Below are 27,371 nucleotides of genomic sequence, written 5' to 3'. Positions count from 1 at the left end.
CCTCAGACATTCCACAAGTTAGAGATGTATTCCTAACACCTCATATTTACTTTGTCAGTCATTTGAGTGATATATGAAGCCTCCAAGCAAAGGATTTTTATGAAGAACAGGGAGTTCTGGAGAGAGGAGAGTCTAAGCAGCTGGGGGTTGTATGCTTCCACTCCCATCATACATTTTGGAACCAAGACAGGGAGGGCAAAGCCAAACTGCCTTCTTTGCAGTTGTGCCTCAGATCCTGGTAGCAGCTATGTAAGATTATCAGAACAAATTTGGAAGGATGCACATCTAAGCTCCCCCCAATATGGCTAAGTCTAGCTTCTCCAAATCAGCCTGACATCCCACATCCCATCATCCAACTCTCACTGGGGAGAAGACAGGAAATAGAAGCAGAAGAAATGTAAAATGGAGCTAATAAATCAAAAGTCAGAGATGGTAAAATAATGTCCTCAGCAGAAGTTGTAATAAAATGACATCCAAGTTCTTGTTCTTTTGCCATCTGAGCACTATACATTTCAGGTTCACATGCTCTAATTTTCCATTTCTATGATTCGGCATCACAAAAGGGATCTTTCTTTGAGAAGTGACACTCCTATACAAAGAAGTCAAGAAAGTCAATAAAAATACCAAATCTACTTCTGACAGGCACATTATGGTATGACCCCATCTAATAGGAATGTTTTGGGTGAGTGAACACCTCTGCACTTTAAGAGCCTGGTTCCTTTGTCACCCTTCTTAGGTTTAAGTACAATTTTTTAAAATGTGAATTTGTAGTGAATTCAAACTAAATCTGATGTTTGAGGGGATTTCCAAGTTCAGTATCAATCTAGTTTCAGAACGGGAGACAGGAAAATACTTTCCCCTCTGTACCAACAATAAGAACTTTATAGTACTAGGATATTACTGATTTTATTATTCTACTTGTAAAATGAGGTTGCTTTTATTCCTCCTGTTGAATGTGTTAATAAGGCTCTGAGGTAGAAAAGAGTGAAGTGATACCTCAGCCAAGACTCCCAATCTCGAGCTATTTGGAGTAAATCAAGTCTTTTTCCAAAATGCTGTAGTCCTTACTGATTCTATCATACCATTTAATCTTTAACTGCCTTGACAATTCCCTTAAGACCAAGTTATTGTTCTCTAATCATCTGCAGAGTGCTGTCTCTCCAATTAGAGACTTAAGTTCTCTAATGAGAACTTAGAAAAGGCCCCATCACATCCTCTCTGGACTCCTCCCAAAGCACAACAGCAATAAGAACACTGAGCACAGAATAAATGCACAGTTGGCCCTTTTCATTTAAATTGAAATCCAACTGTTATGCTCCATTTTGAGTATAATGGACAAAATTTTCTTAGTGAAATTCACCCGCCGAAGGTGGAAGGAGGGGACAGAGATGATCTCTGTTTAAAACTGTTTCTTTCAAATAGACTCAGTTCTGATGATTTTTCCTTTCAATGTCACTTGGAGTAGAGGCCCTTTCTCTGCTTTACCATCTGTGCAATGATTAAGACAACTGCTGATTCTTTCAGAGGTAGCTGTAATTGCTCCTCATCATAGCACACTTGAGATGTAAGATACACAGTAACTTGGGAATGGTTCCTCCATTTGGCCTTAGGGTTTAAGTAACCATCTTCTAAGACTCTTCTGCTATGCCTTTTTCCTGTTCATTTCTTCTAAAAATAAAAGAAGTCTTATTTTCACCACTTCGGCATAGCTTTTTGAGAAGGCTTTCAGAATTTAAACAGTATAGCTGACGTTTAGCTGTCCTGAATGATTTTCTTTGCTCTAAAGAAAATGTGCATGAGAAATCCATCATATCTAGGGAGATTCATCATAATTATATAACACTGAGGTTCTGAGAATCACTTCTTAGTTATGTGCTTGTTCCCATTTATCAAATGAGTCCACGAAGAGGGGCTATTTGATAATTGTATATTCCCACAAAAACTACCAGTATTCTCAGATGTTAGTCAATGTTATTCAAAATATTAGCCTAAACCTTTCAGAAGACTTTAGAAAAGTTTATCAGAAAAACAGAGTATGCTAGCCAAATTGGATTTAAAAGCTATCTTCCCCTATTCCCCTTCCAAATTTCTAGCATTCAAATTACCAAAAAACATGCTGGTACAAACACTGAACAGGCAGAAAGCAAACTAAAAATGATAATTTAAAATTTTTAAAAAGCCAATGATAATGACTAAGAATTCTTCCACTGTTGTACCTACTCCAGAAAAAAAAAGAATTTTACTACCGAACAGCAGAGCCAATTAAATAAGCAAAACAGTAGATACTGTTAGTATCTTTAAATTCCAAGCAAAGCAGCCCTCCTTTCTGACATTTCTGCCCGAGAACATCTCAGCGAATTCCAGCACCAACCCAGTTAACCCACCTGTTTTAGGCAACTGACACCAGCAACCCTCCAAGTCCTTGCTGAGGTTGCAGAGAGAGGAAGTGGCCTCCAATAAGCTCTTTTTGGCCTCAGGTAGCAGTAAAATCAACCAATCAGTAAGCCAACCAATCAAATCACTGGTACTTGGTCACTTTGTTCCCCACTACTCTACTCCATTAACCCATAAATCTCTCAGTGGCTACTTAAGTAGATCTATAGATCTGGACACCACATGTTAGTTCCCTTGCACCAAAATTTTTGGTTTCTATTATATGCCTGACCAGGAATGCCCTGTTTCTACCTGTGACCTGGAATAATCAAGCTCTTAAGCATTTCTTCTTAGGCATAGCAATAAATTCATTCAAAGGAACTGAACGTCAGAGGAAAGGACTGACATGTAACTTAGACTTACCTGCATAAATATCTATTCTGGTGGCATCAGCATCTCTGCAAAATTAAAAGAAAAAAATCAAGATCCAGTTGAAAATATGAAGTATCAACCATCAAAATGTACAATATTTTAAGTGGGATGCATACTATTTTGAGTCTATTTTCAGGAAGTCACACAGAAATTCTGTATCCATTACACTTTCACACTTAGTAATACTGTTTTCCTTATGTGTCTGTGAAACACTTCTGAAGCTCTGAACTATTTAAAATAATCACATGACACATAGGGCCTGGATACATTTTTTAAATACAGATTTCACAGTAAAAACATCTAGAGAATAAGAAAGAACACCATCCTTTACACACTAAAAAATGACTCACAACTGTGTTTCTCTCATTCACTTGATTGCAATCATAAAAAATGTTCCAGTAACTTGTCCATTTTTCTTTGTCACAAAATGTTAAGGGAAAAAAAAATCATCTGCCACGAAGCCTATGAAAAATCAGGTCTCATAGTATACACACTACAGTCAACATACTAATTCACAAGCCCATAATGTTATCCTAACCTAAAAGGAAGTTGGGGCACTCCATCAGACTCCAACCATTAGCTGAAATAACAAGTTCAGTCATCAAGAGCAGCTTGAAGGTAATCTAGTCCAATTCTGCCAACTGCAGGCAAGGAAAATGAGGCACGGAGAGTTTCATCAGTTTTATTTTATTTTTTTAATTTTTAAAGGTTTTTTATTATTTGGAGAAAGAGAGAGAGAGAGAGAGAGAGAGAGAGAGAGAGAGAGAGAGAGAGAGAAAGCACAAGTAGGGGAGGGGCAGAGAAAGGAGACACAGAATCCGAAGCAGGTTCCAAGCTCTGAGCTGTCAGTACAGAGCCCAATGCGGGGCTTGAACCCACAAACCGTGAGATCATGACCTGAGCCAAAGTCAGACACTCAACCGACTGAGCCACCCAGGTACCCTAAGTTTCATCAGTTTTAAGTGGGGGGAAAAAAAACCCACTCAAGTCCATTCAGTTCTATATGTACCTATTCCTAAAAACATAAAAACATTTTCAAATATGAGAAAAATTAGCAAAATGTGTGCATGAACAGTAACATATACTCCTAGGAATCTCCAATTCACCATAGGATATAAAAAAAGACAGTCTGCCACAACACACCATGGTCTCACAAAGCTAATAAGTGGCAAAGTCATAGTTCCATTAAGCTACAGCATTTTTAAATTGAATACAAAAATTATGACTCAACCAGGATTGAAACAAAATGGAACTTTTCTGGTGAAACAACTTATTAACAAGCACACTTTCATGAACAGTCCAGTGAATAACAATAAAAGTAATAATAGCATAGATTTATAGTATAGATATAGATACAAACAGAAAATTACCCAGCAGCTCATTAACTAGGGATCTGTTTAGAAAGTACTTCTACTCTCAGGGCACCTAGGTGGCTCAGTCAGTTAGGCATCTGACTGTTAAGTTTGGTCCAGGTCATGATCTCCCAGTTTGTGGGATTGAGCCTCACGTCAGTCTCCACAATGACAGCACGGAGCCTGTTTGGGATTCTCTCTCTCTCTCCCTGCCCTTCCCTTGCTCATGTGCACATGCACATATGCATTCTCTCTCTCAAAATAAGTTAACTAATTAAAAAAAATGGAAGTACTCTACTCTCAATTCTTACCCTCTTCCTTCATTAGTCATCAACACTTGGTCAATAAGCAATGTGTCTGAATTTTATGTCTGCATTCAGAAACAAAACTGAGAGAATATTTTCATAATTACGAACAGAATCGTGATTTGGATGTTCCTATTTGCTTATCTTTGAGGCAACCTAAACTTTCTAGTCTTGCACATAACATTTATAGACTTCCATCACTAAGAACTCAATATAACACAGTGCTGAAGACTTTCTTCCAAACACAGCTACTAATAACAGAAGATACTTTGATCAACTAGAGTCAATTAAATATACATTTTAGGAACACACTCTGGCATAATTTTAAAGACTTTAGATGGTGTACATTTTTGGTAACACAAATTAAATAAGATCTTGTCTGTCCCATTACCTTGATTGCTAAATTCCTATCTTAATTCCTTGCATTTCATTGCAATTATCTTGCTCTAATACACAAGGGAAGATAACTTGGAAGGTCATAAGTTCACTATTTTTAGGACAAGCAATGGGTGAATTAAAGTTAATCAAGTAAAGTAGAAGTATCAACTAACACGCTATTAAAAATACTTTTGGGGTAAGAGGCCTCTTAGGAGGGAATTGCAGCTGCTTACAGAACTGTCTCCTTCCTAAGTCTTCAGAAAACAATAGTCACAAGGACCCAAAAAGTTTTCAAGCACAGCTTGTATGCCTAAAAGACTACATACCTTGCATTATCAACCAGTTCAGCAAGAGCACCAAACAAGAATTCATGAGTAGTTCTGAAATGATAAATACTAAGAATCAGCAAAAGAATTACAGAATTGAACTATGACACCTAATAAGTCAAGGTTATAAAATATTAAAGTTTTTAGGAAATCTAAAATTGCCATTTGCATTGTCACTTTACACTACTGAAATTCCCCAACTCGAAACCTTTAAGAGTTGCTAAGCCCCCTCAAATGTTAATCTATTAAATCTTGCTGCCTACTCATGTCTATTCTTACTATGTTAAGAAACCCACTCTGAAGCATTAAGATTCCTATGTGTATATACTATTTTAAAAGCAGCATTTTCCACTACTCATGTTCTGTCTAGAAAAAATGTCTGTATTTTATTTTTCATTGCCTTAACCAGCTATCAGTTTCCGCATATCTCTAATCATGCTCAATGGGTGACTTGCTAACATTCTGCTTTATCAGTACTTATGTGTTATCTATTGGTAAAAGAAGAAAACCCATTTGCTTTTGTGCAGTTTATAAGCAAAATATTCCATTTGAAAGTGAGGAGAAAGGAGAGGATAATCTATTTCCTGACTTTCCAATTCTAGCCAAAAACAGCTTTCTCCACATTAAAGAAGGGAATCCAAGACCCTGTTGAACAATTCCTCTTAGGAGGACAATAGCGTGGTGTGTTCTTCCTAAGGTCCCTGTTAGCCCCTTCAAGGTCATCTCTCTTCCAGGAGGCTGCTCAAAGTTGGGTTAGATAAATACACAATTACCATTATTATTCATAACTCAATAAATATGTGTGCCTAAGATGCATCCTTAAATTACTTCTCCACTTACACTCCCTTTGTGCTATTTTCCATAATAGTCCTCTTTAGGTATAAGAGTAAAATGCGTCCCCCTAGAAACCTTGACTTTTGATTAAAGAAAATGTAAAATCATTAACCTAAGTACATTACCATCATCAATTTTTCAAAAATACACAAATTATACCCATTGATTTTTTTTTTTTGGTATAACTGTTGTAGCCATTAAAGTGAAAATTTCTAAAAATTTAGAATGAAATATACCAAAATTAAATAACCAGTGTCCAGGATCTCTGATCACTTACTATATCATGTAAAACTTAAAACAAATTGTAAAATATTTGCTTATAAAATAAACACCCAAAGCTGAACTGTCCAGAAACCCTGGTTTCCCCTCAAGTAAACCCACAAATTTTTACAACTACAAATTTTGAATTAAAACTGTTACTAAAAGAAAAAAAAATATTGGAATTTTAGGAAGAACTTTTCCCCCGTGAGATCAGTGATTATATCTGTTGCTAATCCAAGATGGCATCAATAAATAGGTCTTAGTAAAAAGTAGAAATTTATCTCCAATTCACTTAGAAAATAGAGTTCAAATTCTTCTGACCAAAATCCAATCCTTAATTATTTTACATGAAAAGAAAAACAATTTCAGGGGCACCTGGGTGGCTCAGTCAGTTAAGCATCAGACATCAGCTCAGATCATGATCTTGATGCTCATGGGTTTGAGCCCTGCCATCGGGCTGTGCTGACAGCTCAGAGCCTGGAGCCTGCTTAGGACTCTGTCTCCCTCTCTCTCTGCCCCTCCCCCACTGGCGCTCTGTCTCTCTCTAAACTAAATAACCATTAAAAAAAATTTTTTTTAAGAAAAACAATTTCTATGAAAAAAAAACCTGCATAAAACATATGTCTTTAATTAAAAATATTTAAGTTTCTAGAATCATCTTAAATTCTTCAAGTTATCATCTGAAGAAACAAAGAAGTATTCTGTAGATTACTACACTAAAGAAATAGAGAGAAATGTTAGAAAATTAAAGGTGATTTACTAAAGGTAATATAATTTAAAAGTGAATCTAACATTTGCTCTCAAGCTTTCAGTCATTTTCCTGTCTGAATAGAAGTAGCTAAAAACTTAACAAAGTGAATTACTCTCCATCCTCAAAATTTTTTTTTAATTTTGAGGATTGTTATATAAAATAACAAATTCTATTGCAATACTTATTTCAATAAAAAGTTATACTTTAATATAGTCAAGGAAATTCAGAAATAAAACTCCTGTAAACCAAAAAAACCCAAACAAACAAACAAACAAACAGAACAACCATAAGAATGGACTACAATTTATATGCAGGAATCTCTGGAATACATCAAAGAATGAAGAACTGGCCTTTGGTAGTGAAAACAGTGAATATGAATAGTCTTCAAAACTTACTCTAATACCCTTTACTATCAGGGCAAAGAAATCACAAACAGAAATGGTGACCATAGGGGCACCTGGGTGGCTCAGTCGATTAGGCGTCAGTTCAGGTCATGACCTCACGGTTTGTGAGTTCAAGCTCCACATCAGGCTCTATGCTGACAGCTCAGAGCCTAGAGCCTGTTTAGGATTCTGTGGCTCTCTCTCTCTCTCTCTGCCCTTCCCTTGCTTGCTCGCTGCCTCTCTCTCTCTCTCTCCCTCAAAAATGAATAAACATTAAAAAAAATTAAAAAAAAGAAATGGTGACTGCTTCTCAGCAATACATATTTCTGATTGCTTCACATGAAAACTGCTTCACATGAAAACTGCTTCACATGAAAATGAGAGACATTCAGAATTCAAGAAGATCTCAATAGGGCAAGGACAAAGTATCTCTGGCTAAGTTTTCACTGCTTTCTACACGATGTTTAGAAATGTGCCTTGTATATTTAGAATTTAAAGAAAACATTCCAAATGGCTTTTGTTGTTCCACATAGTATCAATGCTGTTCCACATGTAACTATTTCAGACAAACTAACAAATATCTTTAAAATGTAACCAAGGGAGGGGCACTTGGGTGGCTCAATCAGTTAAGTGTCAGACTCTTGAGCTCAGGTCATGATCTCATGGTTCATGGGATTGAGCCCTACATTGGGCTCTGTGCTGACAGCACGGAGCCTGCTCGGGATCCTCTTTCTCCCTCTCTCTCTACTCCTCCCCTGACTAGCTTGTGTGCACACACACACACATTCCCTCTCAAAATAAATAGACATTTAAAAAAAAAAAATAAAGTGGGAGCTCCTGGGTGGCTCAGTCAGTTAAGCATCTGACTTCAGCTCAGGTCATGATCTCATGGTCCATGAGTTTGAGCCCCATGTCAGGCTCTGTGCTGACAGCTCAGAGCCTGGAGCCTGCTTTGGATTCTGTCTCCCTCTCTCTGCTCCTCCTCCGCTCACACACACGTGTGCTCTCTCCCTCTCAAAAATAAACATTAAAAAAATAAGAATAAAATTTAAAAAGTGTAGCTAAGGGATATTATTGTGATGTATACTGACACATCACAAAAGGGGCCTTTTGTGACAACTGTTGGGAAAGTCAGAGACAACGCACATCTCTTCTCCAGACCTTCAACTGATTGATTAATGGGTCCTACTAACAAATTCTAAAATCAGAGTTCTAAATGTTTTTTAAAATCAGAAGAATCAAAAACATACTGACTGCATAAGTTCTCTCCTTTTTTCAAATAATATTCAAAGAGGCACACTCATTGCTTGCTAGCATTTGAAACATATCTGAGCAAGTATCAAAGAAAATTATTTTCACAGATGTAAAGATTCTTTGCATGTTATCAAAGAAAGGTCAACCATCTGGAAAAAGACAAGGATTTTTAACAAACTCTCACTTTCAAGTGATCTTGGCTTTTATGCCATTTGTGCCATGATCAAAATAGTTTTGCAGCTCAGCATTTCCAGTGACAAATTCATGGGTAAATCTACTCATTACATAAGGAATATGCTGTCCCTATTTATATTCAGCCTGAATTTAAACCAATAGATTATCCACAAGTCTATCATACAGTGATAGCTTCTGCTATGTTCTTGGAGATGTTGACAACAGTTAATTGCCTTAACTGCTAGAAAATAAAGCTGAGAAACTAGAGCAACAATTTTTACATTCAAATAGCTTTAATATATTTAGAGCGTGAACCCACATTTCAACAGGATTGTAAGTCCCCAAAACTATTAAGTCTCTAGAGGTGACAGGTTCCTCTATGTTCATTCACTACATATACAAATAAAACAAACCAAAGTATCATATGGCCAAGATAATTTATCAAACGTGCCAAGAGGAAAAGACATGGAAAGCAGTCATCTTATACTTAAGCATCCTGCTCTCTCAGACCACTTAGCAGTACTGCAAACAGTGACATAAGACACGCATCTTGTCACAAAGGAACATCACTACCATCACTATATCTGGAATCTAGCACCTAGATTGCCATGAACTTTTTACTAACAGTCACAAAACCCACCACTAAAGACCAGTAACTGTATAAAACTCCTTTTATTCAAAAACTCTTATCATTTCGTAATTGCAACACCCAGTATTAAAAGAAAATAACCAAGACTAAGACTTTCATGTTATGAAAATTTCACAGGCCTGCTTTAAACCTTAATGCTGACGTAACCAATAACCATCAACACTTAACCACAGACATCATACCAAAAAAAGAAAAATTCAAGGTAGATGTTTACTGTCTCCAGTAAATGCTCCTAAGAATGTATCTGTCTAATGAATACCACCAAACAGCAACTTGCTACCATATTGACCAACTTGTGGTTCATATAAATCATACACTGAATAAACAATAATCACCATCTATTCAATGATCATCATGTACCATGTATGAGCTAATTACTTTATAAACATTATTTAACATACTCCTCATAAACACTGTCAGATTAGCTCCATTTTATAGATGAAGAAACAGAGGCTCAGGGAAATCAATCTGCCCAAAAACTCAACCAGGAAGCAGTCAAATCCAAGCCTGGCTGGCTCCCAAGCCTATGCATGCTCTCTCCATTGCACCACACTGATTTCTATCCTTCTAGTCTGCCTGTGTTCCACCTACAAGTCTATGTTACACGGGAGGTAAGCAAAGGGCCATACCTTACATAATTCACAATATGGCAATATTGTAGATGTCAGACACTCTATAATGGTTTTGTGTTTTAAAAATTGTAACAGAACAAAGGAGAAGGTACTCTAAGAAAAATCTTCCCATTTCTGAAGGTGACCTTGCATCACTTAACACAGAGAAGATCCATCTACCATCATAATGAGTAACAAGTCACGGCTTAGGAAAATTTAAACATTTGTTTCCTCTAGAAATGAATTTCTAGTCACATTACCATGATAAATAAATCTTCAAACTGGTTACAAACCAACTTATCTTGGTATTCCAGGGTTCATATTTTCTTCTGGCAGGATTAGATACATCCTAAAGTATACAACTTCAAAGGTGTGATCCAGATTAGAAAATCTAGAGCTTCCAAAATGATACATTCAACCCTCAAATGTTCATGCAAGCAGGTGGTTCCAACTCAATATGGGAAAGTCAAATTCACAGAGAATTCTCCAGTTGTATTTTAAACAAGTGACTTAACTAGAATTTTATTCTATACCTTAGTTCTGTTCACCTATTGTTAATAAGTTATAAAATGGCAATATAAGAGTATTCCAGAACCTCAAATTAAAAAATTTGAGATAAACTAAAATTGAATAGACTTTCAAAGTAGGAAGTAAACCCTTTGCTTTATAAGAAAACAAGCCCTTAAAAGTATACTCGACTAGAGTTAGTACTGCCTGATAGCTAAAAACACTAACCATTATGGCCAGGTAAAATTTATTGCCTTAAATCTTGATGCTTTAAACCTGCCACTTAGCAGACGTGTAACTTCTGGCATGTTACCCTGAGCCCAGTTTCCTCAAATGCAAAATAGGAACAATCCTTACTCCAGCAAGGTTACTATAAGGATTATTTTACACGTTTAAAAGTGACTGGCAAGAAGCAATTAACTGTTGTTACTATTATTATCAAAAAAGTCTTTGGGGAAGCTCTTCCAAGATTATCATATAGTCTTGTCATTCCAAATTTGGCCCCTCATTCCACAATTCAGAACTGAAGTAACCAATTATTAAATACAATCACCGGTGAACATCTAAGTGGCCTTCAAATGCTTGTTCTTAAACACCATTCAAATATAAAAAAGGATACTGAGGGTCTTGCCCAAGACGTTATTAATTAGCTAAATAAGCATCACCAACCTATCTAAGTGGGCTTCAGATTCATCTTCCGTAGCATGAGACTTCGCCTCTCAGGCCCTACAGTACCTACTCTAAAACCAGTTCTAGTTCACTAATAAGCTCCCTAAACAAAAAATAAAACCAGACTATCACCGTTTGGCAATTCACTACTCAAAATTTTTATTTCCTTTAGGAAAAAAAGCAAAAAAAAAAAAAAATTACAGACGTCATAACATGTTGCCCTTTCCCATAAAAAGCTAAAAATTATTTTACTGTTACTAGATGTTTGAAGTCTATCATCTCAACCCTCAAAGCGGTTCTTCAGATCTCTGAGCCACTCATGTAGCTGCTCATCACCTCTGCAGATACTAAAATGGTAGAATACTTACCTTCATCTCAAAAGTGATGAGTGAATGTATTAGAACACTAAGTAGTCATGACCCCACTGAATTACTTCCAAGAGAGTGGCATAACAGTTAACCCTGAAACATTCCAGATCAACACGGAATAATGATAATCTCCTCATGAGCTCGAACATAAACACCATATGTGTTCTGTGATTTGCACACATTTTGGGGAAAGGCTACTTAAATTATGGGTTTAAACAAGTTGCTATTTTCCGCCTAGCACATAAAAATTTCATTGGAATTAGGGACGAATTTCCCAGGAAGATAAGGCCAACTGTTTGCTGAAAACAAAAATTAGTAATTTCTTCTCACAAGTTGTCATTTAAAGATCTTCATTCTTTTCTTTTTCTTGTTAGGAAAAAAAAAGACTTGTTATAACCCAACTGTTTTGGCTGTTGTCGCTAAAAAGAAAGTTGATATGAGAATAGTCCAACTCCTGGGGATCCAAAGAACAGCACTTGTTGGATTCCTATCAAACACTTGAATCAAACACCTCAATATATTGACTTCAAATAACTAAAATTTGCATTTGATCAAATAAATTTTGATCCAACAAATGAAGATCGTATTCTTCTGGATTAGCAACAAATATCTCACTTATCTCAGTTCTTCAATACAGAGCTCAAGACTCATCCAGTGATACATCCCAAAAAGTAAAAAAAGCAGAATTTTCTGGGAAAATGATTTTCGTATTATCAAGGAATGAGTTATCAGTGACCTCAGTGGCACCTAAAGGATACTTACGAATTTGTATGTAGATATTCAAAGGTTAGCTGAGCTCGATTCAGACTGCTGTAATTTGTGAAAGCCATGAGTGCGGTGAGGTCTCCAGTCCTTCACCCACTAACTGGGAACTATAACTTTATAATGGAATAGATTTTCCAGGATTCCTCCCAGTAAAGGTTTGGTTAAGTCTGTGCTCCTTACTGTTAAACAAGGTTAACTGGTGTCTATCCAAAATATATTGAAAGAGATGTCTAAAACTACAATTGATCTCTCCAAGCTTTTTTATCTTCTTAATGACTATGATGTAATATTCTGAAAAAAACTATGTCATAGATTTGTAGTCTTAAGCTTTAGTTTAAGTTGCGATAGTTCAAGGGGTCGAATGTGGACGGTCTTGGAGTAGACAGTATTGGACTTGAGAGGTTTTATTACTGCTCCATCTTCACGTTCTTCGAGCTTTTTTGTTCCTCTAAATTTCCGGCCAGGAAATTTATCAATCCGGAAAGCTACCAACTTCTGTCATAAAACTGGACAGCCACCCATGTCTTCACCAAAGATCCTGTGATTCTTAAAGAGGCCCCAGGCTGGCGGCCACGAAGTCGACGGAGTGCATATGGCGTTAGTTCCCGCTTCACCACCTCCCAACTGAAGTCTCCTAATCGCTGACGGCGATTTCCGTTTCGAAAGCCCAGACCAGACCTAGCTTGTGGTCCCGTCGCAATCTCCTCAGGGTAGTGGGTCAAATTACCTCACACTGACCCACAAAAACGCCTCAGAATTGACCCGCCCAAATCACCTCAGGCGGGCAGCGCCCCTCCCCCACTTCCCTCAGACAGAGGCCTCCGGCTCTCAGGCCCTTCCAGGGCCTCAGTCCCGAGGCCGCTGCCTCCTCCTCCTCACAGAGAGGAGTTAGTCCCAGCTTTCAAGGCCCGGATCGAGGGCAGGGTGGCGAGCGCAGCACCCGACCCGGCGTTGCCGGGTGCTCAAAGCTGCCTTTGTCCCTCCCCACGGAATTGGAACCCAACAACCGCAGCGCGCTCTTGGAACCATGTGCTGCCTCCGCCTCCGCCGCTACCGCCGCCGCCGCGAGACCAGCCGCCCACGCGCCGCGCTGGATGAGATGACAGGACTCAACACCACAGAATTCGTTGTTTATAGGTGTTCTGCCGCCGCTGCCGCAGCCGCCACAGCCACCTCAGCCACTGCTTTGTCTCCGCTAGAGCACACAACCCGAGCCACCTCGCGCACTCCCCGACGCCCCAAGCCCCCGAGGCCTCCGCGGTGCATTAACCCAATCACAGAGCCACAGCTCCTCCCGCCCCCGCCCTGATGCGACGCCTCCTGATTGGTGGGTAGCGTGTCTCCACGTGACCGGATCTTGTTAGCCGGGCCCGCCCCTGTCACGTGAGAGCGCGCGCCTCTCTTCCTGCTTTCATGACCCTCTCCGCCATTTAAAGAAACAGTACCGGGGGCGGGCCGAGCGACGCAGCCGGGACGGTAGCTGCGGCGCGGACCGGAGGAGCCATCTTGTCTCGTCGCCGGGGAGTCAGGCCCCTAACTCGAAGACGCCCTGGCGCGCCCTCCCCCCCTCCCCGGTCTGGTAGGGCGAAGGAGCGGGCGCGCGGTCGATCGAGCGATCGGTTGGCGGCTCTTTCTCCTGCTCTGGCATCCAGCTCTTGGGGCGCAGGCCCGGCCGCCGCGGCGCGCGCCCGGTGGCCGTTGGCGCTCGCGCCGCGTCTTTCTTCTCGTACGCAGAACTCGGGCGGCGGCCTATGCGTTTGCGATTCGACGAGGAGTCGTCCGGGTGGTTGGCGGCGGCGGGCAGCTGCTCCGCCCCGCTCCCGGGGAGGCGGCGGCGGCGGGATTTGGCGCGGCCGGGGAGGCGGGGGTGGCCGGGGCCGGCGTGGAGGCCTGGCGCCACCCTTCGGGGCCTGCAAGGACCCAGTTGGGGGGGCAAGAAGGGGCTGGGGGATGGTTGGTGGTGGGCTTTCTACTTTGTCTTTTCCTCCTCATGCCCCCTTAGTGAGGGGCGGGAGCTTTGGCGGCAGCTCCGGGGCGGGGAGACAAGCCCCGGAGTCGGAAGAGCTGGGTTTGCTTCCGGGCCTAGCCACCAGCTGGCCGAGTGACCTTAGGCAAATCACTCTGTAATTTGTCAGCGCCTCAGTTTCCTCCTCTGCCTATCAATGTTTGTAGGGTTGAAAGCGCTTTGTAAACTATAAAGCGTCGGTGTACGTAAGGGATGATTATTGTTTGTAATGGGGTTTTTTTTGAGTTGTAAGAAAAGTTAGCAATTGCCCAGTTCTTGGATTTTGAACCTGGGAACCTTGGATTGGAGTTGGAAGCCCCCAAGTTCCCCCGAAATTGTATGCAGAAATAGTGGGAGTGTGCATTTGGGGGAATGAGGATCCATCGCCAGCAAGTTTTCAAAAGGGGGCTGTGACCCAGAAGAGTTAAGAACTACAATTCCGTAATGCCACGAGGAGGAAACTGAGGCCTAGATGTCATTTGGGACCCTTCACAACCGATTTGAAGCCCCTGTTAGGATCCCTGGGATATGTGAGCTGTTTCTATGCATAATGGATATTTGGGGTAACAACACTCCACTGCTTGGCTTCTATTCTGAGTCCTTTCCTTTTACCATGGGGTGCCTGAACGCTGGCTGACGTGTATGGTATGGTTTATGGCACCCAATATAAAGCAGCTGAAACTAGAAATGGATGTGTTCCCTAGTATCGAGAAACCTATTTAATCCTTGGCCCAGCAACTCTTGTTTTTCTGCTGCTTATACTGGTGCCTGACTACCTTTCCCTTTCATTGACCATTTTCCACGACCATGGTTGCCATCCATTACTTGCTTCTATTGTATATCTTTAGTCTCTGCGGTTGGTAGTGAGCAGGCTTATTTTTAAATGGTGCTGCCGAGTCCAGCTAATTAATGGTGCAGGTGGATTTTTAGCAAGCTGGCTCACTGGAACAGACTAAACCAGGCATGGAATTCTTGAAGATGTTTGGGGGCTTATCTTTATTAATTGAAGGTTAGCATTCTCTGAAATTTTGTTATGACTTTGGCTGAACTTCAAAATCAGTAGATTTGGAAGTGTTTCAGTGCTTACTTTTTTCCTGGCCTGCTTTGTATTCTATTTGCTTGCAAGTGTGTTACTAAGATGGCCAAGATGCCAGTTATTGCTTCTTTGTTAATTGTCAGCTGCTTTTATCAAATTCCAGGCCATTATCCAGCAAACACTATAGAAATGTTTGAACAGTTGTATTTCAAACATTTTCTCTTTGTGGAGTGGTGCTTACCAGTGGTACAGCTCTAAGCAAGTGAACATAAATACATATAAGTGTATTTCGTCTGGTTAGGTGTTCACCTGTTTTGTTATTTCATACAAATGTCTGAGAAAATCAATTGACTATTCCTTTTACGTAAAGGGCAGAGACAAATGATCTCACTTCCAGAGAAAGGACTGTTGTAGAGAAAAATGTGTTGGTCTTTTAGCTCCTTTGTTGTTATCTGGATGTACCTCAAAAGAATCTTAAGACTGTGGTGATCTTATAAGATGCTTTCCTCAGGAGAAAAGAGGAAAAAAAACAACTGGAACTCAAAGCTTGAAATTCTGTAACAAAACATGAGATGTCCAGGATAGGAGGCCGAAAAGATTTCACTACAGTGTTCTGCACTAGCTGCAGCAGATGCTTTTCTGTGTAGCCACGGCATGGACTCCAGATTTCCAGATTTTCAAGAACTGCACCTGGGACCTGAAGAGCTCATCAGGATGTGACAGGGACTCTGGAGCTGAACATACTTGTTTTTGAATCTGGGGGCTGTTGACCTTGATTTGAGAAGAGACAACAATGGAGCAAGCACTGCCACCAGCGCTATTACTGGGAATTTGAAGACCTGAGTCTCTGCCAGAGCTTCATTGCAAGTTCTAGTGATGCTCCATCCAAAGTGAACTACGGTACTTGCTATTTTCCAAAATGCCTTATTCTTACATCTCTGCACTTACGTTCATGCTCTCTTCTCTACCCTGGAATGCTCTCCTCTGGTTCTTCACCTGTCAGAACAATGCCATTTCTTCAATATTCAAGTCAGATATTCTCTTCTTCATGAGTCTCTCTAACTTTATCTTTTTTTTTTTTTAGTATTATATCATGTTGTTTACCTTTTAGCTCTCTATGCAGAGCATACCTCGTAGTCATTTGCAAGCATTTGCTCTCTTTCCAGATAGTAAGCCCTTGAAAGCAAAGGCTTTGTTTTAAGAGTCTTTGCTGCACATACTACTATATGTAATGAAGCATTTCATAGAAAGGAGTAATTTAGAGACTAGGCTATCTCAGAATAAACATTTAGTAAGCATTTGTTTAATTGCTGTGTGGTTATCTAATTACTCTTGATTAGGCAAAAGATCACTAGTATGGGCCATGTTTCTTTCTGTGTTTCATGTATTTCTTTTTTTTAATTCTAAGTTTTAAAAGATTTAGGGAGCCCTCAAACATGGAAGAGAAACTGATACGTTGCATAGGGTATTTAACAGAAGGATGCAAAGAACAGTGCCTTATTTCCCAAGTACCTTATTCTCTACCACTCAAGATGGCATCTTGTTAAAATGAAAGTAAAAGCTTTTGAAAGCGCAAGGTCCTGAAATAATTTGAGCAAGGCATTGGAAAAGGAAGAAGGACAAAATCTAGGTTCGTGTTCTATGTAAATTTAAATTCAGTTCTTGTGCTATCTATGGAGCCACTTCTTCCCCTCCTCCCCCCCCATCAACCACTGCCCAACAGCCTGAATACAGTCACATTACTCCCCCAGAATATGAGACTTAAGGCAGTTCCTTGTTTGCTGCTTTCCTAAGACAGTTTGTTCTCAAGAGTCAGGAAGCAGTCCCTGCCAGAGAACTATTTCTGTTCTTATCATCACTAATTGTTAATCAGAAGGCTTTTTTAAAAAAAATTATTATTATTCCCCATTTTCCCATCTGTCAGCTTTTTAGCTAGGCTTACTGAGAATTAGTACCCATCCAGCAGCTGATAATCCTGACAGTAGACCCACTCTAGTGTTAGGAGTCCTGTGTTTGTAATTCTGTGCATTTGTTATCTTACCTGTTTTGTTCCTATCCCTTCCAGTCCTGTGCCTCCTGATGGCTGAGTGTTCACCTGGACCTTCTGACCACCTTCCTTGTACTGTTCCATCAGCCTATAGATCTGGTACCTGGATTTTTGCCCATGGTGATTCCTTCACCTTACTGCTGAAGAAGACACCATTCCAGTGGACCATGGTGATCCAAGAGGCATTCAACCATCATGATGTGGCCTTCATCTCCACTCCTGTCCTGTTCTACCCAGATTCAGCACAGCCCTTTATAGTGAAGTCAAACTATTCAAGCCAGATAGCTGAAGCTATTTTGTCACAGCAAAAGGCCCAGTTTGTTCCATGAGTGTGCATTTCGTTTCTTCAATTAAAGCCTTCAGAGACACACAATAAATTTGGACCAGGGGATTTTTAGCTATCAACACTGAAGAATGATAACATCTTTCAAGAACGACGTTGGATCATACCCCACAATTTCGAATGATTGAAATTCGTGAAGTGTCTAGGGTCCTATCCAGATCACGGGACCCTATTCTTTTTCCACTTCAAGTCTGTAGTAGCCTACTGAATAGAAAGCAGATATTCTGACCAGCAGATACTGGAATTAAAACAAAGGCACAGTGAACTCAGCATCTTTGGGATTACTCAGGAACCAGAACTTTTCACACAAATGTAAGAAATTCTACCAAGGAATCCCTTTATCTAACAGCATCTCACAAAGCTCCAATCAGATTCCAGAAAAGGCCTCTTGATACATCCAGGTAGAACCTATCATGGTAATCCCTTATGTTTATATAGCACTTTATAGTTTCAAAGCACTTTTACATGCATAAATCTCAATTATCAAAACAACACAATAGATTATAACTTCTTTTTGCAAATGAGGAAATTGAAGTTTAAAGGTTATCCAAGGTGACATAGCTACAAAGTGATAAAGGTCAGGCCTTCTGACTCCCAGTCCAGTTCTCTCCATGGAATTAATTTAGCCTCTACTTTACCTGCAGTGTTAAAAATGACTGGAGTTTGGTAACCCCAGAAAAGTTTCCCACTTCCTGATCTGGTGCCCTCAGTCAGTCAGGACGTCATAAGTGTAATTTTATGATGGCTCCATCTAAGCCAGAATTCTATGGCACTACCTCTAAGGTTTAAGAGCAGACTGTCTCCTTAGTGGTAGATTTATCCAGTCAACATGGCACATGGTCATCTGACAGTAAGACTACACAACATGAAACACAAAGCTACTTCTAGATCCGTTGTTCACATAGTCTTCTCACATTCCCAAATGGCCTGATTGGAAATCCCTTTTCATGTTTTGTTCTTTGTAAAATTTTTAAAAAAGTTTTATTAGTACTCTTGGACACTGAGATCTTATCTAAGGTCTTCTGTCCCTCAAAATTTACTTAAAATGGATCCTCCATTTCTTTAGAGCAGTGCTGTTCACATATGTGTATGTATGCATGTATATGATGCATGCATACAACATCTATATGTAGAGCTTGTGTAGTCTTGTAAGGTGGTAAAATACGTGTTCCCTTCCCAATTGAGTGTAGCATATTAAAGGATCTCAGAAGACTTGCAACAAAGAGCCTCATTGAGATATTTAGCCTAGTGTGTAGTAAGTTTAATCAAGGACAGACTGTTCTTTTGGGAGCATTCCTTTTAATAGAGAAACTGCTTTGGAGCAGTATAGCCAGTGCTTCCCGATTGCCCTGAAGACTCAGGAGTAAACGGAATCTTTGAAACCACCACCCTCTTTTCTTACTTTTGTCAATAACTGCTTGAATTTGTATGTCTTTATCATCTGAGAGTCCTACATCTTGACCGTTACCTCTTAATTTCTGTGAAAGGAACCTCTAGAAGGTTTGTGGGGATATGTGGGAAGAGAATGGGGAAAAGTTTATTTTGCCCCCAAATTGGTTGAATTCCATGACATTTAACAACATATTTTTCTGTCCCTAAAATTGTGCTGTAAACCTAGTTTAAGGGCATTGTATCTCAGGTGGGTGAGGAGATTGGGAAGGGAAGGGAGGAGGAAAAGGATGGTGGGAGAAAAGGGGGAGGAGAATAATATTTTCATAGAATTTGAGTTGTGGCCCATTGAGATCTTCAAAGATCTTGAAGAGAAGTCATCTAGCCATGGACTTGGGATAATACTTGCAAAGAAATGAAAGCATTTTGCAGCTGTATGCTGACTGCAAAAATCCCAGTGCTATTGTCACTTAAAACCAATAGCCCTGTTCACTGATAGTCACAAACCCAATTTGAGGCAATCAGAATTTATAGCAGAGTTGAATGTTAACTTCATCATTCTGTAATGTGGTCCGTATTAAGGAAAGAATGAATAGGAAAACACCTTGGCTTACCACAGGCTTTGCTCACAGTTTCTGGTTTCTGTGACCTATTTTTTGTATTTCAGCATTTTGTGAACAACTTATTCTTAGATCATTGGTTTTCCAAAGGCTTTGTGACCATGAAGCCCTTTCAATGAAAACTATGTGGAAGCCCAGAATAAAAGAGAAGCTGCTGTAGATGAAGCAGGAGTGGGGGGCCTGAAACCTGCCACAAGCATCTTCCTTTACCACCATGGTGACCCCTAAGGAGACTTCTTTACAACACCTAGAATTCTTCAGAACACAGTTTGAAAACCACTGCCCTAGACAACATGTGCAACCTGAATGGCATTCTGATCTGTACCTCTACCCAACCCAGTCCATGTTCAGTCGATGCTGCACATTCTTAGGAATGCTTACTGTGGGCAAAGTCAGAAAAGTGCAAGAAGATGGGCATATCTTTGCCACCCCAGGGTAGTCAAGTGGGCTGAAAGTGGTATCAAATGGACCTAGATTAACAGCCCTGTACCCCCAGATGGATTTCAAATGAGTGATTCCTGGCATTCAATATAGTCAGAGAGCAATGCATATGTACTCTACACTGACACACTCCCTTACCCAACTTCTATCACAAACACCACATGCTCTAGTGGTACTTGAAATACATAACTTTGAAGTCTTGATCTCCTTGGATACCTGAATCGCCAGGTATTGAAGCTGGTACTAAAGTTGATGATGCCTCGTTGAGGCCATATAAGACCAACTTGTACATTGGACCTCCCATCATCAGCCATGGTACTCTACTTCGTGTGCAAGGGATAACCATTAACTATGAAAGCAGAACTGAAATTCTGGCAACATTACCTAAAAAGGTACCTGGTTATTCATGTTACTCTCAAAACTGCAAGTCACTATGACTCAACCAGTGGCAGTTACACTGCTCCTTGGTTTTTATTCAGTTTAACTGCTGTTTCCAGGATAAATGAGGTAATAACCTTAAAAAACAAAATTTCCTCCATCACTGGCATATCTGCTCCAAAATTATGAATATTCTGCTCTAACTACAGGTAACATCTGGTCCACAAGAGACAATTTTTGAACATCCTCTGATGTATGTGATTTTAAATGTGACCCTTTGGAAGATTTTCTTCTAACCAATGAGAGATGTTCTTTTATGACGGACCTTTTGATGTCAGGTACCATCAACTACAGGTGTTAGGATTATTTGGAGGTAGACCTTTTGACCAGGCCATGGAGCTTGCTTGCTGGGCATCTCAAGTTGCATATCTACCTTTTTGCTGAAAATGTAGACTGACTTGAAAAAAAATCTACAAAGCCTGCAGCTAAGAATTTTGTCAGTAGACTCAAGAGCTTCCTGCAGCTTCTTCCTAATGTCACAAGACCACAGTGTCTTGTCCTTGTGGATATTTTAATGGAATTTCATCTGTCTCAATATTGTTTTACACTGATTCAGAGTGGCTGACTTCATTCCTTGCTATGAGATACTCTCAGGCATTAAGACACTTATCTGTTTCTGCAGGATGGATTCAATTCATGAACTCCCAGACCAGATCATGTCAAACAAGTAGACTTCGATTTTTGTCATGAGAAAAATCTCATTCTCTTACTTCACAGTCTACTTAAGGGGCAGCTGTCCTCAACTACTTTAATGAATGCACTGGTTAAATGTTGGGAATGATTTCTTTGTATCTTTGTCTCTTACTCTTTAGACTAACCCTGATTACATGACTCTGTCTACAAATCATCAAACAAGGCCTGCACATCCTCAACTAATAAAAATCTAATGACTAGCTGCTTGTATATACAACTATTGTTTGTTAATAAGAAGTTATCTACAGACTCCATTTTTCTACTACCTTCAAAACATCAGCTCAATTTTCTCTTTCTCCTGTACATTACAGAAAAAGACATTGGTCTACACTGCCAGTCATTCCCTTTAATCCTGTCAAGTGCAGTCAAAATGAGGGGCTTAAGGTGAGGATGATCATCTGTTCAAGAGTCTAATATGCTCTGTGTATAAGAATTGATAGTTGAAAATGCAGAAAGCCTAAAACTGAAACCTAGGATCTTACCTACTATCTCCCTGCTTCAGATCTCAATATAAGTCTCAGCAGCACCACCCACCAATCTAAGGCCTTGTTTTTAAGCTGATTCTCAGAGATGGACTGAGTTTCAGAAGGTGGAGACTTGATTACCAAAGAGAGTAGGGCCAACCTTGATGAATCTGGCTCTCCCAACCTTGTCATTCCCAGATGTAGCATAGACTCCTCAACAGAACCTCAAGTCTGAATTGAGAATATAGCCTTCTACTGAGCTGAAAGTTCCTGGGCAGATAAACAGGAAAATTAAAGCTGCTATACCTGACTGGCCCTTTAAGATCAGAAAATGGTATCCAGAGTCAACCCTATGGAATAACCCTGGAGGACTCAGGGTAAAAGCTAATTTACAGAGCTTTGATATTAATCTGCCCATTCTTCCAGATCACATCCTGGCTATTGGTGTGGCTAGCCCTGCTGAAGGTATTCTATTTACCTGTTTACCTGACTCAGCCCTCGTCTGCCTTTTTTGACACGTTGCAATCAGACTGGCTGTGCTTGAGAAGACTACAACTGGTATCAGCCTATCTTACACCCAGTTCCACCAGGGAATTTTGAACAGAAGCAACCTGCACCTCACCTCCCCCCCAGCCCCCAGGACTTACTGTTCATAACTGGAAGGACCATGCTATGTACTCCTTGACCAGCAGCCTTTTTGTTTGTTCGTTTTGTTTTGTTTTTAATGCAGAGTAAGCCTCTATGCCTATATATATTTGATCATTTTCAGCACCTGAGATCCTTTCCACCCAATCTGAAGGAGTACAGCAGATTACAAGCTCTGTCCATTCCTCTCTTCTGCAATAATACAGAGATGACAGAAATGTTCCTGTTCAACTTGGCGAAAGACTAAAGAAACACAAGAGCTTTCCACTGAACTTAAAATTTACCACTGACTTCAGTAGTCTCACAGAACTATTTGCCAGTGGGAGGCTAGTTGTCCTGCTTCATGTCAGCAAGATGGTTGGGCTGTCAGATTCATGGCCACTGAGTTTTACTTTTATTGAAACTTTATTGCATCATCCAAAGTATGCTATTGGATATGATTATTCCATTCAAATGGATTACAAGCTTCCTGAGTACAGGACAAACTTACTCATGACGTTTTTTCAGAATTCTTTTATTGTCAAGAAAGTAACAATGCCAGCTGTTACTGAACACAGACTAAACTTTTTTAGTATCTGGTCTTATCATTGGCATCAGTTGTTTTTGATTGACCAGCATTCATTCCATCTCATTGTAACAACTCTGATGTTTCTTGGAACCACTTCCCTGTTTCTAGTCCACATGGTTCAAACAGTCTGGCCTAACTTTAAGCTTCTTGGGTGGACATGTAATTCAGACCTGATCAATCAGCATGGTCCATCTCCTTCACCATAGTAATTGGTTCTGGAATGGCCGTGTGATTCAAGCTGGTCCAGTGATACTCAGCCCTAGGAGTTTTACTGAACTGTGGAGGAGAGGCTCAGGAGCTCTCTTTACTGAGATTGCTTGACTTTGTAGTATGAAAAGTTCTAACCAACAGGGCCCACCCTATCAAATGAGCCAGAGAATGAAGCCAGTGCAAAGGAAAGCAGAGCCAAATGATGGAGAGACTTGAGTCCTGATGACAATGTTTATGCCCCTGGATCCAACCGTGCCTGAAGCTAGTTTATCCCTATGGACTTTTCAGTTATGTGAGCCAATAAATACCCTTTTTTGCTTTAAGTTACTTTGAGTTGGGTTTCTATTGTTTAAAATTGAGTCAGCCCTGACTAAATACTATCTACCAATATCAAAACTTGACAAATCCAAATATTTATTAAGCTAGAGGTCATGGCCACACTGAAATTTATTTTCCATGCCAGAAGACAAAGTGAAACAAGAAGTGACAATGTTTAAGTTACTACAGAAGCATAAAAATTACATGGTAGAAAAATATAGAGGAAAACCTAAGTGTTTATCCATAAAGGATTGTTGAATAATATATGGTTCAGCCATATAAGGAAATCTACATGTCTGTTAAAATTAATAAAGTACATGTATTGTGTATGGACATGGGAAAATGGCCATGATATATTAAGTGAAACTATTAATAGAAAAATGTATAGTGTGAACTCACTTAAAAATTTGTGTTTATGATGCATAGAAAAGTCTACTAATGGCTTTCTTCGAATAGTGTAGATTACATGAGACTTTCAACTTTATACATTTCTGTATTTGAATATTTTACACTACTCACATTACTTTTAAACTTTATTTAAAATAAAAGAATTTTAAAAATTAAATTTATTGCTTATTGTTTGACTCTGGCAAGTTACTTACCACCAAGCCTATTTTGTCAAATAATATAAAATACCTATCTTCATGTTAGTGAATATTTAGATAAATATATTCATCATCCAGTACTGAAACTGACAAGGTCATTGTACCTTGTTTGAGGAACTCAGAATTCAGTAATTGTTTTTTTTTAATTATCTAAGCCTATCTCTTTAAATGAGTGTATTTGGACTATCAGGATATCATAGTATCAGTGTTCATCAGTGATTCACCAGTTCTCAACTGATATTGATCTACTAAGGCCTATTGCAGTGTTCACACTGGGTAGGTAGAAGGGGGGGAAAATCACATTTTCTTTGAAATCCTTGGTTATTCTTACCTCACTACAGTCAAGTTCGATAGTGGCCTTTTTATTGCAAAGTCCAGTACATGTACCTCTTCCGTGAACTTCCAGCAGTCTGCTCCCAACACACCTTGGCACTCTTTTTTCCCTTAGGTGTTGTGACATTTCTCATTTTCTTCCTGCCTTTCTGGCTATGCTCCACTGTAGATACTTTTCTTCTCCCTATCATTTAAATATTAGTATAATAGTCATCCATTGATTTTTGCCTCCCCTGAGTCATTTCTCCTTTCCTTTAGTGATAGATCCCCACTTTTCTTTGGGATAACTTTTGAGTCTTAGGTGACCCAAAATCAGGAGCCAGGTCATTCTGATGGTAGTGTTCCAAGGAAACTCTATCAGAATTGGTGCAAGGACATCCCTCTTCGTTCCCTGGTTCCTGTTGTCAAGGCCCAGCTATCCCAAGTTTTACTTTGATTTTTATAGACCCCCATGTATCCATAAAATATGTTCCCTTTTCATTTGTTAGCTAAAGCAGGTTTGTATTGCTTGCATCCAAATTACTGAATGATAACAGGAATTGATACCAGGGAATTAAGCTTCAGACCCTGAGGAACATGGAAGATCTGGAACTGAGACTGAAATACAAGCAGCAAAAACTTGCTCTGTGTCCCAGGGTGGGGGAAATGAGCAATTCTTATTGGCAAAGGAGCCAGTACAGGTACTTCCCCCTTGTCATTTGGAAGCATGTGCCTAGTGACAGCAAAATTTGGATAACCAGGTAGCTGTTGACAATAGAACAATTTTAAATGGATAAGAAAGCTGTTCTACTGGCAGTGTCTTTTCACTAATGTATACAGGTGTGTTGGTGATGGTTAAATATGCCAGCAGATGCATAAGTTGTACATTTCAAGGCACACCTTAGTTTAATAACTGAAGGAGACTATCACCCAGAAATCTTAGGTTTGACACTGAATGTGATACATGGAAATTATTTTTAAGTTCTCTCCTGGGGGAGAAGAATCCATTTTCTACAGTATATTGAATGGAAACATTTATAAAATTATTCATGTTGAAGAATGCATGTTCTGGACAGCCAAAGGATGTAACATAATGGACAGCTATATTCATCTGCCCAGTGCCTTTTTCCTCCTTTGAAAGCAGCACTTCACCTTCCCTTTGGGAAACTGCCCTTCTCCCATGCTACCAGAAAATAATTTGTAAGGGACATATGAGTTCATGTTACTGAGACTTCCTCAGTTGCCCAGATTTCCTGATTTTCTTGAATGTTAAGCTTCTCTAATTCTTGGGAACTGCCTTATTATATCCTTCCAATAAATTCCATTGGCCGTACAGGCTGTTACATATGGCTGCGAAAGATATCCCTGTATAACCATATGCAGAGGCCCTTGTAGCCAGGGTCAATTTTTGTTGCTTACAGTCAGAGAACCCCAAGTGAATCAGTGCCCCTCCTATGTCTTGGGCTTTCTTGCCCTACTCTGAAAAATCTCAATTTCCATGGCTTTGGTGTCCAACTATATGTTGATTACTTCCAGAGTCCTATTTTCAGCCCAGATGTATTTCCTGAGCTCTAGATCTGAAAGTCCACCTGGCATTTGGATGTCCCTCTGCTTGATGAACACACAGATACTTCACACTGACCCCATCATTTTCCCTCTCAAAATCTGCTCTTCTAGTGTTCTGTTCTTGATAAATGGCACCACCCTCCACCCTGTTTCTCAAACCAGAACACAGGAATTATTCTTGTCACTTCCTTCTCCTCTGTCACCCCAGACGTCCCTGTTAGTCATTAAACTCTCTTGGTGTATATGTAAATAAATATACCTTAAAACTGTCTGCTTCTATCATCCTTGTCCAATGTATCTATTGCTAGGACTACTGTGATGCCATTCTAGTGTCACTGTCTCTGCTGTTGTCCTACTATAGTCTGTTCTTTACAGAGCAGCTGGAGTAATCTTTGATATGCAGATCTGATTGAGTCACTCCCTGCCTAAAACCTTTTAATGGTTCTCCAATTGTTTCAGAATAAAATCTCAATTTTTATTCTGGAACTTTATCCATGTTTACAAGGCTTTTTGTTATCTTAACTCAAGCCTTTTATCACCACTTAAAACAGGAACAGCTCAACTTCATATATTGGAGTTTCTTATAATATTTCATACGAAAAAAGGATTCCATGTGGTTTTAGTTTTTATTTATTTATTTATTTATTTATTTATTTATTTATTTATTTTTGAGAGAGACAGAGCACAGCAGGGGCGGGGCAGAGAGAGAGAGGGAGACACAGAATCCAAAGCAGGCTCCAGGTTCTGAGCTGTCAGCACAGAGCCTGACACGGGGCTCAAACCCAAGAACTGCAAGATTATGACCTGAGCCAATCAGACACTTTAACTGACCACCCAGGTGCCCCGGATTCCATGTGTGTAAAGAGAAGTTTCCATTAAAAGAATAAAATCAAAACCCGTTGATATTCAGAACTACCCAATTGGGGCACCTGGGTGGCTCAGTTGGTTAAGCATCTGACTTCAGCTCAGGTCATGCTCTCAGTCTATGACTTTGAGCCCCGCTTCGAACCTGTGCTGACAGCTCAGAGTCTGGAGCCTGCTTCAGATTCTCTCTCTCTCTCTCTCTCTCTCTCTCTCTCTCTCCCTCTGCCCCTCCCCCACTCGTGCTCTGTCTCTCTCCTAAAAATAAACATTAAAAGATTAAAAAAAAAAAAAAAACTACCCAATTGATTACCTATTTCTGTGAATACTATATTTTCTTCCAAATATCTCTTTCCATGAAGTTTCTAAATTAAATATCATATGTTACTACTATATAGAACTACAGTAAATGCCTAAA

General features: G+C 39.8%; 1 protein-coding gene and 1 long non-coding RNA gene across 8 annotated transcripts in view; one reads left to right on the top strand and one right to left on the bottom strand.

The window, feature by feature from the left end:
• The window catches only part of MORC2 (MORC family CW-type zinc finger 2), a 39,992-nt gene extending 26,396 nt beyond the window's left edge, over window positions 1-13,596 (bottom strand). For all 6 annotated transcript variants that reach the window (XM_006938594.5, XM_006938595.5, XM_003994803.6 and 3 more), the window contains exons 1-3: window positions 12,390-13,596; window positions 5,167-5,220; window positions 2,797-2,831 (exon numbers count right to left, since the gene is read on the bottom strand). In XM_006938594.5, coding sequence (XP_006938656.3) covers window positions 2,797-2,831; window positions 5,167-5,220; window positions 12,390-12,457 — 157 coding nt within the window. In that variant the 5' untranslated portion in view covers window positions 12,458-13,596. The remainder of the gene's footprint in view (window positions 1-2,796; window positions 2,832-5,166; window positions 5,221-12,389) is intronic.
• A 234-nt stretch (window positions 13,597-13,830) lies between these two features.
• Window positions 13,831-23,614, top strand: LOC102899255. Of its 2 annotated transcripts, XR_441531.5 has the most exons (3): window positions 13,834-16,333; window positions 17,499-18,224; window positions 19,880-23,614. It is a non-coding gene; the product is annotated as an uncharacterized LOC102899255 (long non-coding RNA). The 2 variants fall into 2 exon arrangements; XR_441530.5 differs by having other exon boundaries at window positions 13,831-16,333; window positions 17,499-23,614.
• Window positions 23,615-27,371: the final 3,757 nt, after the last annotated feature.

This window comes from Felis catus, chromosome D3 (genome assembly GCF_018350175.1).
Source record: "Felis catus isolate Fca126 chromosome D3, F.catus_Fca126_mat1.0, whole genome shotgun sequence".
NCBI classification, from domain to species: Eukaryota; Metazoa; Chordata; class Mammalia; order Carnivora; family Felidae; genus Felis; species Felis catus.
The sequence above is the reverse complement of the archived record's forward strand: the minus strand, read 5'-3'. Positions and strand labels throughout refer to the sequence as shown.